Below are 12700 nucleotides of genomic sequence, written 5' to 3' on the forward strand. Positions count from 1 at the left end.
AATAAAAAATAAGTAAATTTGCATATAAATGGGCTTTTGATAAAAAAATAATATATGATTTATTAAAATTCATTTTTGCATCCATTACAGCTAAAAATCTGTTTGGTAGGAAGATAAATTTGTCAGTGTAAAACTAACCCAACTTTATAATTTATATGAACCGTTTGACACTCTACATATTTATAATCACACTTATTTACATAATTTCCAAACACAGCCTTAAGGAATCTTATATTCTCCCTGATAAGGTCAATGTACATCAGGTGCACTTGACTTGTCTCCACCCCTAGAGATCATGTTCCTTCATGATCTCTAGGGGTGAGCAAAAGCGTTGGTTTTATCTGGAATTGAATAGAATGGGCCTTGAACCAATCCTCTTCCATCTGTTATTAGGTAGATCTGGAATTGAATAGAATGGGCTTTGAACCAATCCATCTGTTATTAGGTAGATCCAGTACCAAATTCATTGAACCGATCATATTTAGGTCAACTCCAGGGTTTGAGGGCTTACCCAGATAAACTCAAAGAACTAACCTTGATTGCCCTTATGAAATTAGTGCTTAAATCAATTTTGTAAATAAAATCAAATTTGTAAATATTTGAACCCCAATCACTCATAACCCTTGTTTTTTATTTTTTGTTTAAATATTATTTATTGGGGTTTCACCGGAAGCAACAGAAGTTAAGCGCGTACCAAACGGTCCATATTTCGTGAGATTGACCACCTGGCAATTATGTTTTAACACGTGTCAATAATGACTAGATGGCGATCTGTTGTAAACAAACGCTGTATCTGCCTACTTACGGAATTTGGGGCTGAAGCCATATTAGGGTACAGCTGAGCAATGCCGATTGATAATACAGCATTGTCTCACGGCAGTCAGATCAGAACTCGTAAAATGCAAATCTCTGGCCGTCAGCGTCAAGTGAGCAATGCCGATAGATACTACAGCGTTGGCTCACAGTATTTGGTAACAGCAGATCAGAACTCGTGAAATGCAAATGTCAGCCTGTCATCGAGCTGACAAACAGAGAAGCGATTCGAGCCAAGCTAGAGCCGAACCACTTGGGATTTGCTTCATCTCCTATTTCATTTTCACCACAAGACAAAGCTGAACAACGGAGAGAGGGAAGGATGAATTCGCGAGAGAAGGACCAGTCGACGGCAACGACGACACATCGGCCTTACTTGAGTAGCCTCGTTGTACGACCTACTGAAAGCGACGGAGATAGCGATTATGAGCCTGAAGAAGTCCGTCGAGATCCACCTTATTCTCGTTCTGATCGATTTCATGAAAACTCAGGTCTCGTATCCGAAGCTTGTTCTCCTCGTCCTGCATCTGTTGAACTTTTAATACAGGGCTAGGGCTCGTTCTGTACTTCGAAACCTTAGAAACAATCGATAAATTTGTCTTCTTACCATTTTTATATTTGGTATGATATGATTTCTTCATTGTTGGTTTGCACAACTCCAGAGATGTGCGAGGTTATTGATATGGGGATTAACATGCGGTAAGACAACATATAGGCATGTTAGTTAATGAGTTTTCTCCATTTAAAAACATTGTTACTGCGCCCAAGGGCACCATCATATTTGCCGAGTTTCAGATAGTGTTTGGTTGCAGTTTATTGGTCGAGTTACGAATTCATGATAATATGTATAGTGGCAGATAGTTTTGCGTTTGCAAATAGAGTCGCAAACTGTTGGTTGCTGAGTTTGCAGAATATCATATCAGAGTCGCCTGATCGTTCTTCATTTGCATTTCCTAATTGAGGGGCATTAAGAATTGCTAGGCTGCTACTGGTTTATATAATATGGCATTATTTTAACTTCATTCTAACAAGTGTGAGAATCCGCGTTTGAGTCCGAGAGCGGCCACTTTATTTTACCTCCCTTCTAAGTGTACAATTTCTCCCCTTGATTTCAAGAGTGATGGTTTCATGATCCTTGTTGAAGTCTCAGTGATCATGGGATTCTTGAAGGTTAGAAAACTTAGGTTCTTTCATATTCATGGAACAAATTAAAACTACTTATAAGTTTGACCATTATGTCTAGTAACCATGTGGTTGCACTTCCCGATGTTTTCCTAACGTCATAGCCATTTACAATGGTCTTTTGGGAAAAATTAGACTAATAGGAAGGGGATATATAACACCATACAATTAAACCAGTATGAAAGGTATAACAATTGCAGTGTTTTGGCTAAATTAAAAAGATTGGGTTCTATGGTTTTATACGAATACAGAGACTAGGAATTGATGATTCGTCTTTAAAAAAGACCTCTCAAAATTTTCATTTCATGGGCCATGCAGACTTTTTTCTGGCCCTAGAATGACAAATTCCCGTGGAGATCTTCCTATCTGTTGTGTCAGCTACATCTTTGTTTGCATCATAGGGCTACTTCTTTCGCTTCCACGTTCAACGGCCAAATAATTGCAGCCGGAAACTATATGAAAGGATGTCATTTTATGATGAAAATCAAAGATGCCTGATGCAATAAAAATGAGCTGTTTCTGCTCTCAGTTTGGATCCAATGGAATGGAAGATTTCAATTTCCAAATAACAGGTCAGTGAATGCAAGTGAAAAATGCAATGCAGAACAGAAGATATCCTCATATAGATTTTTGGATGTTATATAATCTTAACCCAAATAATCTGACATAAAGGGGAATCAAACTTTTCAAGAAGCATTACAATATAAAAAAATAAATAATATTGGGAATTCTTCTGACTTTTTAGATTATGGTTGGCTGCTTTGTATACGTCACCTATACAAGGGTGGCATATGGTATCATGTTAGATAATTCAATTTTTAGTGTAAGTTTTGTATCTGATACCATATCCAGCCGTGTTCTTTCTGTATTTGGGTGACATATGTCAATATGGTCCAAGATGGCTTATTTCGAGGCAACAGGTTTCACTTAGAAGTTTGGATCTTGTTTATGTTAAGCTAAGATGCTTGCCACTTTGCTTTTTTTGATTGTTAACTGATAATTGTTTTATTGTTAATTTGAGGGAATATAAGGGTACATTATAGTATGTGTTTATACTTTGTATCCTTTTTTTTTCTGATTGATAACAGTAAAGTTTATTGATTGTGGTACAAAGAATGATCATTGCTACCTATCCCAAATAATAATATCTTGCTTACAACTGTCCCCAAAAAATTGCTCCCTCGTTGCCCCTTGTTTAGTCAATAATCATCTAGTCCATTAGCTGATCTTGTAGTCCATGTGTAAGTGATCACTATATCTTTTTCTATCTGCCTTATTTCCCTAATCATATTTCAACAATGCTATGTGCATTTGTTGATCTTTTTTAACCATCTCACAACCGGTTTAATCCCCCTCCACTATTGAATTTCTGATTTGGATTTTGGAGACTTACTCAAACTGTTTCCCCACGGAATAGCTGGGATGTCTGCTCTTGTTGAATGTCCTACACCTAGCAGGCCAAAGTATATCCCTACAATGACCCCTTGGGAGTTTCTTAGCATGCCACCTGCTCCTGAAGCAACTGGGTTGCCTTAGCTGCATCGTCAAAGTTCAGTTTTATATGGTTTGGAAGAGGGCTCCATTGCATTACAGTCTCAGTTCGCGTAGATGATGAATGGGCAATGTACTGCTAGCCTCTAAGAAGGTTGGCAGTGGAGAAAAGGGACAATTACTCCACTTTTTTTATCCAATGTGTAGCTCTAACTTTGGACGCTCTCGACAATGCCTTCGATTGATCTTTTATGCTTTTTGAATATTCTGTTTAGTCCTCTCTTCCTGGATCTGCCATAATACTGCTGCCCTTATGCATTTTCATACAACCTTTTCCCTATTCCTAGGCAAAGTGAACTGAAAAATGAGGCTGCCTTTTATCTCAATTCTTTACATTGGAGCCAGCCTATTACTGCTCTGTGCTCTCTTTAGTGAAAAACGATTGATTCTTCAGGCTTACCTGTTACCCACACATACAGTTAGAGATAAAATGTATTTATACCAGAAAAACACTTCTTTTAACCTAAAAGGCTACTCCCCTGCGGAAACTAGTTTGTCTTTTTACTCCCCCACAAGCTAATGAATCTACAAGGGAGTTTGCAGACTGGGAGATCCAAGAAAAACCTGCTTCTATGGTACTAGATCTCTGTATTTCTTCCCTGACTTTGTCTTTAAATGCAATGGTTTTTCTATTTATCCTTTTTGCTAACTAATGATTACCTGAAAATGAAATTGAGGTGTCTCCTGTGGCCTCTGAATATGCTACCAATACTTGATTCACCTAAATTTTCAAAACTAGAGCTGATTAGAGTTCATTTTTATCCTATTCTTGGTGGGGGTGTCCATGAAAAATTCTTCCATGGTCTTGACCCAGCCACATTTTTTTTTCTTTCCTTTTTATAAAGAAAACTTGTTAAGGTGTGGAAGGTAAGTAGAATACAGTGTTCAGGCTGAAATGTGCAAGGGCTGTTGGACCAAATAAAGAAAACCTTATAAGAAGCTGGTTGACAAAGGTACACGGGTACACACTACACAGGTAACCAATTACTCCAGTCAGAAAACACTGATAAACCACTACTCAATACTCAGGAAGATCTGCTCCCATTGCCTCGACCTCTCTCCCAGGCAATGCTCAATGCATCAGCAAGGTCCTTGTTACTTAAGAGAATAAGAAGTGGATTGGTGTTACCCAGAACCTGTAACACTTAAACTGTTAACAAGGAAAATGCCTTTTCCTTCTGATATTTTTTTCTCATCTTGCCTTTTTTATTTCATGCTTTATGTTTCTTTTCAACAATATGTTACATGATAGAGTATGATAAAAATTCTTCTTGAAGACATACCGTTTTGCTATAGTTTTTTATAATGATGAATTTATGCCGGTGTATTAGATTGTACTTATTGCACATCAACCTTTTTGGTATTCTTTGTATACCAAGTATATGGGTCAGCTATTCTTGAAGACATACCGTTTTGCTATAGTTTTTTATAATGATGAATTTATGCCGGTGTATTAGATTGTACTTATTGCACATCAACCTTTTTGGTATTCTTTGTATACCAAGTATATGGGTCAGCTATTGCTTATTATGGAGGTATTAATCAAACTAAGAATGAATTTTTTTGTTCTTTGTTATAGTTTTCAAAATTGCTTGGTGCATAAGGTAGTTGGTATTGAGCAAAGAATTTTTGGGTTGGACATGGGGCTGGGAATCTGGCTCTGGTTAAATATGTTTGGATTGTTGAGGATAAATATATTGCAGGGTATTTACATGCAATGAATATGCATGTCATATGTGTTAGTTTGAGGGATGCTGCAGTCTGTAACTGCCTGACTCCAATTGTGGTGTTCAAGGCTTTAAGCTATAGGCAGGGTTTTAGTTTGGAATGCTTTGGATATGTGGTACAGGCTTCAAATCTAAGCTCAGTTTTTAATGTGCAGTGCAAGATGCATGATGTATATGATGCTGCTTTTATGATTTTAGGCTGTTCTCATGACTAGGTTTTGGGAAGTCTTGGAATTCCTTCATGCCATTGTAAAATGGTTGTTAACAAGAAAATAGGTGGTATTTGTATGCTGCTTATATTAACTAATAATAGGATTGACAGATGTCAAATTCAGTTCAATAAGATTGAAATTTTAACAATGTCATAGAGTGTGTATGGAATCGTTTTTTCAGGGAAGTTGGCTACTTGAGTGCTGGTTGGAGTCAGTTGGTGATACTTAGAATTCCTTCAAATCTTGGAAAACCTTGTAGTACATTCCATGTAAAACCTTGAGGTTCTTATGGTTATTTTATAAAGTTGTGGTTGTTTTTGTGCTAGGAACTGCCTAACTCAGGGATTCTTTCGAGGGAGCCTGCCTCCCGAATGAGAGAGAGATAGATAGATAGATAGATAGATAGATAGATAGAGAGAGAGAGAGAGAGATTGTATTCCCAAATCGATAATCCCCTCCTAGCTTCCTTTCCTTATTTATATACTGCTGTTACAATTCTGTTATACCCGCCTCTCCACTTGTCCAGTTTGTTAGTTAGTTTGTTCTAGTGGTTGGCTGTTAGTTACATTCTTTAAAGGCTGGCGTGGCCTTTTCTTGTACACTTGTATTCCCTTTATTTGTGTCTCAACAGTCCCTCCTCCCTTGAAAGCGACCTTGCCCTCAAGGTCAAGATGTGGAAATCTATTTTGTAAATCCAAGTAAGGTTCCCAAGTTGCATCCTCAATTGGGAGACCTGACCATACCACCAATGCCTCTGGTTCGATGTGATTCCCTTTGCGTATCCACCTGAAATCTGTTCCTTAGGTTCTTGGAAGATCACTGAGAACTTTTGAAGTAGCTGTTGTAGTTGTGTGCGGCCTTCTTCGGATCTGCTTCCTTGGGCTAGGATGGGGCTGTTCCCGTGGGAGTCTATCTGCATTAATATGATGTGGGCTGGGTCTGCTGTCTGTTTCCTTAGGGAGGCGAGACTAATGGGTCCTGGACCCTTGGATAGCTGCCCTTGAATATGCACCTGAGAGCTGACCACTTGAAAATCCATGGTGAGACAGGCCCAATCACATATCACCAGCCCTAGTTGCCTTAACCATTGGACTCCGAGAACTACATCTGCTCCACTGATTTCCAGGGGGTGCAGATCTACCTCGAACTCATGTCCTTGTATCTTCATCTTTAATTTTGTGCACGTACTGTCGCACACCAGGTTGCTCCCATTAGTTACGTGCACCCGGAAGGCTGTACATGGTTGGACCGGAATCCCTAGTTGTTTGACCAATGTTTGGGTAATGAAATTGAGAGTGCTGCCACTGTCTATTAGAGTCGACACATGGCACCCTTGTACCAATCCAGTTACTCTCATAGTTTGAGAAGAAGCAAGATCGGTCAAGGCTTGCAGGGATACTTCCGGGTATTCCTTTGTCCATTGCCCCCATTCTTGGTTGTCCATTGGCTCTTCAATGTCTGTTGATTACTTGACATATTCGGTTTCAGGTTGAAGGAAGAAAACTTGAGGGATCTTACAGCGATGGCCTGGCCCGAATTTGTCTCCACATGCATAACAAAGGCCCTTTTCCCGTCGGGCTTGCATCTCTGCCCAGGTTAACCTCTTGGCTGTGTCGGGGCCTGAGCCAGAGTTGGTGTCCTTGCCTATGATTCCTACTCCTGATCTGGGCTCCGGTTAACCCAAGATACCTGGTTCTGGGTTCGGTATACCTGGTCTAATCGCAGCTCCCAGGGGTCGATTAATCCTTCTTGCCCGATTCAGTTTGTCTTCATGTAGTTGAGCTAATGTTGCTGCTTCAAGAACGGTGGTGGGCTGCATGGCTTTTACCTCCAACCGCAATTCTTCCCTGAGTCCACCAACAAAACTGCCGACAAGCGCGTTTTCTGGCCAGCCTTGCATGCGCACAGCTAATCTTTCGAATGCCATCTGATAATCTTGGACAGAGCCGGTCTGTCGTAGCTTAGCGAGGCTTTCATCATAGTTCTCAAAAGCCGAGACTCCAAATCGCATGGTTAAGGCGTCGGTGAAGTCTGCCCATGTGGCTCTTGGGTGTCGTCGCCAGTATCACTGGTACCAAACGAGCCTCTCCTTCCAGGTATGCGGAAGCTAATGGAACACGATCAGGTCCTTGTGTGTCGTGGTAATCGAAGTATCTTTCTGTTCACAAAAGCTCGGATGTGGGATCTCCCCCTGTGAAGATGTGGAACTCGATTATTGCTGTTCTTGATCCGCTTCGATGACTAGTGTCACTGCGCTCTTCCTGATTCGGCGCAGGTGGTGCCTATGTCAGTCGTTCAAGCAAGGATGCAAAGCTTTCTTTGATTTCTTTGACGTCAGCCGATATTCTTTGCATTTCTTCTTCCATGTTGTCGACTCTGTTCTCCATTGCGGATGGCCTTGTGCTTGGCATCTTGGCTCTGATACCAACTTGTTAGGAACTACCTAACTCAGGGACTTTCAAGAGAGAGAGAGAGAGAGAGAGATGAGAGATTGTATTCCCAAATCGATAATCCCCTCCTAGCTTCCTTTCCTTATTTATATACTGCTGTTACAATTCTGTTATACCCGCCTCTCCACTTGTCCAGTTTGTTAGTTAATTTGTTCTAGTGGTTGGCTGTTAGTTACATTCTTTAAAGGCTGGCGTGGCCTTTTCTTGTACACTTGTATTCCCTTTATTTGTGTCTCAATATTTTGATGCTTAGCAGTTTGGTTAAATCTTTAGGGTCTATTTTATCTGGATGGTCTACTAGAAGTTAATACTACATTTTTTTTTTTTTGAGTTGGCAGAGAAGGTGGATAAGCAGGGGCATCTGTAACTTCTATTACCCATTATCCTTCAGCTTCTATGACTTAAATTTATGATTGGTTGAATTGCTCAGAAAACTGTGGTGGATACTAGTTTGTATTTGATAAAGAAGGGTGGATATTCTATCACAGAAAAAGAAAATGGAATAACTGATGGAGTTACATTACTTGAAATCATTCATACCTGCATGCTTGTTCCTTAGTCCAGAGGCATCCGTAGAGGCAAGACAGTTATTATGTGTGAAATATTATACTATGAACTATTCTTCTTAAAATGACTGTGGTATACTACAAGTCCTGGAATGAAATCTTTTAAAATCCCTATCGAGTGGTTTACTTTTGGGTTGCAAGTGAACTTCTGACAACTCAGTGTGATGGCTTCTGAAAAGAGTTGGCTAAGTTGATATTTTTGGATCAACTTGACCGTCTTCAGTGTATGCTTGCCATTTCACACTTTATTCTCATTTGGGTTTTCTCTGTTTTTGCTTCCCTTGCCAGCAGGCATTTTTGGCAAATGGGATCTACAAACTACTGCAGGGATCATTGTTTTTGATATTGGTTTATGTTGATTTTAGTTGTTTAATGTTCCTATTTCATTGCTATTGGTGGATTTGGATGAGATGTGGTTTCTGATCCAAGACCAAGGGAAATGGTTAAGTATAAGTTGCTCAAGATTCATGATGTTGTCTTGATATTTGGAGATACAAAAGGGCCTAAAATTCTGTAATCATGTAACTAGTCTACATCAATAGATGGATACAGCTTTTTGACCTAGGCAAACTGGATTATTTTTTAATTGGGGATTATGATATGTTATTTTCCATGGTCAATACTGGTCATTATGGTGCACTTTGAATTATGACTTCAGTTAAGTACTTAAGTTTGTTCTTAACATTGGCAAGTTGATTTTGAAGTCGATGACAATATCAGATATATTTTGAGCTTGCTTCAATCTACAGCACCAATAGCTTCTTCTTGTTCTATTAGTCATGACCTGTATGGAGGGAGATGCTATTAATGATGGTAGCTGTTGCTTTCCCAACTTGTTTAGTCATGACTCAGATCTAATGAAATGTTGCTTCCGCAGTCTTTTGATTGGAGCGGCACTTATATTGGATTTCACTGGTCCCCTTTTCAGGATATGGCATGCATGCAGATTCCAGCTCTCCTATGCGCTATAGAAAGATGGATCGTCATTACTACTATGATTTTGATCATTCGGGAGGCTCACGAGGTCGTGGATTTAGGGGTGGGAGGGGTCCTGGTAGATTTCGAGATTCTTCACCTTCATATGGCCATGGAATAGGAAGTGGCGGAGGTAGATCATCAGGGAGAGGTTTTGATGGGCCTGGATATGGTCCTGGGCCGTTCAGAGGTGAAAGCGCTATCAGAAATAATCCAAATGTGTCTCCCAGAGAAGGAGATTGGATTTGTCCAGAGCCCTCGTAAGTCCCTGGCTTAATCTGATGGTTCCTTACTGCCACAATTTTTTTTTTTATAATTACTGCCACAAAATTTTTATTATTACTTCTTGAGTTAATTGTTATTCTTGCTATCATCATCATTATTGTCATCAACTTTTTAAGAGGGGATCTGGAGGTTTAACGGTTAGCTCTACCCCAATGACCATCTTTTAATCATAATTGATTAAAAAATAATTTGATCACAGTGAATTTTGAAACTTGCTGCCAAGTTTTCTCCCTGTCCATGTCAATGAATAGGCAAATCCAGATCATCCATTTGCATGTGTTATTTTGGATTTGCCATTATATGGTATCATTCCAGGTCAGCCCCATACCTACTGTGTTTTACAGTTACTGGATTCAAGGAATAGCTCGAGTTTTCTTTGATTGGAAACTTTTATTAGACAGGCAAGAATGAGAAATAGGGGAACGTGGCAAAACTGGTTGTCACATTTGTTTGCCTTCACTTTGCTGGAGACATGTATAACAGCATTCGTGCCTATTCTATATGGGTCCAGATCTCCTGCCCACGTTAATCGCAGCCACACATAGAGAACATCATCTCATCCTCTGCATAGTATTATGCAAGGGGAGATGTTCCCAATTCAGGGGGGGGGGGTAGTGTATTGTGGGCAGACGTTGGCAGGAGATCCGGAGTCATTTTGGTTTGGTGATTTACATGTTATTTATTCAGTAAGAACGTTTCCATTGTTCAGTAATATTTGGTATGGTGATTCCTCTTTTTATCTGGTTTATTGGCACCATGCTTCAGATGCGGAAACCTGAACTTTGCACGACGGGAATATTGTAACAACTGCAACAGGCTTCGTTTTGGACCAGGTGATAGTCCTCGAAGGAGCTATCCAGGCCCACCGCCACTGAATGCTCCTCTACCACGCTTTTCTGGTCCACCAATGGATCGCTCTCCTGGAAGAGGCATGAGTGGCTATAGGTCTCCACCTCGCAGCTGGGGGAGAGATGGCCCTCGGATGTTTGGAGCCGGCCCACCCTACGCCGAGCATGAAGGGAGGTTTCCAGATCGCAGCATGTTGAGAGAGAGACCGTATTATCGCGAAGAGGAAGACTACAGGAGAATAAACAGGTTTGATAGGCCAGTGCCTCCTGACTGGCTTGATGACAGAGACCGTGGGAGGGACTCCTTTCATAACAGGGGAGGATACGGTGAGAGGAATGAGCGGCGCCCACCATCTCCGCCACTGCCACCGCCCGCAGCTCCTTATCATGGCCGGTGGAGAAGTGATTTGAGGGACAGAAGCAGATCCCCGATGAGGGGTCCCCAACCGCCCAAGGATTATCGCCGAGATGGTTACGTGCATAGGGGGCAAGATGATCGGTGCAGTACGTTGAGAGAGCGGCTGGGTGATGCATACTAGTTCAGCACAGCAATCAAGCGGATGACTCTAGATTGGAAGGTGAGGAATAGTTTTGATCAACAATCACTCAGTCTATCTTCAGTCAGTGCCCTGTAGTCTTCACAGCCTCTCTGCTTTTTGAGTGGAACATGATTCTTCTTTAATTCAATGGTTGAGGATTAACTGCAATACTGCATCTGTCGACTGGAATCCTCTGTTTTCCCTCTCTCCTATACACGTTAGTGTTCTCCTATCAAGGATCAACTATTACCAGCGCCAATTTAACGCCACCTTAACCGGACTGTACACAATGTGGTTTGGATTTTGGACTCTATGGATGGTGCTACAGCAAACAGTATCAGCTTATCCAAATTCATACTTGAAATCCAATCTGGTTTACTGGTTAAGAGTGATCCGGAGTTGATCCATTTATAACTGGATTGAATATGGGTTGTCTTGATCCGATTTAACCCAACTGGTATAATTAAATGGGTTCGACTATGATAGCAGAAAAATAAATGTATAACCACCAACCGGTATCACAAATCCTTCACGGGCTGTGCCAGCTCGATACAACCAACATTACACCTCTAAACAGGGGTGTTCATCAAAAACGAAAAATTGAAAATCGAGTCTGGATCTGCTCACAGCCCCATCCTGTGCTTTGTGTAAGGATGGGCTGTGAGGTGCGCTCTGTAAGGAGCAGATAAGGTATCGATTTGGTTTTGGTTAACCAAACTGAAAAGTGAGTGGTTAATGGGGTTAATCGGATTGATCATATATATAATGTATATTATAAATTCAAAAGAAAAAACTGAAAAATCAAAGAACTGAACCAATCAATTAATCAAATGGTTAATCGATTGGTTTCAATTGATCGGGCTCGTGTTAGGCCCCCACCCCAACCTTCATGAGCCGTGCCAATTTAACACAAACCATGTTACCTCTAAATAGGGTTGTTTATCAAAAACCATAACCACCAAACTGACTGATATATATATATTACCCATTATAAATATTTATGCATTATATATATTTATAATATGTTAGTATGCTACATATATTTATATTAGAAATATATTATATTTTCTAGTATTTATATTATATAATTATGTATTTATTTATAATATATATTATAAATTCAAAAAACTGAAAAATTAAATAACCAAACCAATCAATCAATTAACTGATTGGTTTCAGTTTTCAGCTTTTTAAAAACCAAAAGATCATATTGATTTGAAAAAAAAGGCTCATAATTTGGTTAGCCCCCTACAAATGAACCTAAGCCCATAGAGACGTGGTGTTCACACCTAGGCCCTGTTCACTTTTCAGTAAGTTACTTACCCAGGTAAATGCAATTACCTAGGTAAGTTTTCTTGGGAAATACTTACCCAGATAAGTGCATACCCATGTTCTTTTATTTTTCAAGTAAATCAGGCAACGACCACTTTAACCATAAAAGTCCATTATTAAAAGGGTCATTCTTGTCTCATTCAAGTGCTGGCAACCAAGGTTCAAAGTATTGATACGTATTGGTCTGTATTGGCTGATACGTATCATTCCAGGACCCCTC

The 12700-nt window shown here is 40.1% G+C and overlaps 1 protein-coding gene across 1 annotated transcript; it reads left to right on the top strand.

Moving 5' to 3' along the window:
- Window positions 1-865: 865 nt before the first annotated feature.
- On the top strand, window positions 866-11534 carry LOC104595158 (uncharacterized). Its single transcript, XM_010255761.3, has 3 exons — window positions 866-1304; window positions 9430-9736; window positions 10527-11534. Exons 1-3 carry the CDS (start codon window positions 1136-1138, stop codon window positions 11146-11148), a joined length of 1098 nt encoding a protein of 365 aa, XP_010254063.1. The 5' UTR covers window positions 866-1135; the 3' UTR covers window positions 11149-11534.
- The last annotated feature ends 1166 nt before the right edge of the window (window positions 11535-12700 follow it).

This window comes from Nelumbo nucifera, chromosome 2 (assembly GCF_055504915.1).
Source record: "Nelumbo nucifera cultivar China Antique chromosome 2, China Antique-T2T, whole genome shotgun sequence".
In the NCBI taxonomy this organism is placed as follows: Eukaryota; Viridiplantae; Streptophyta; class Magnoliopsida; order Proteales; family Nelumbonaceae; genus Nelumbo; species Nelumbo nucifera.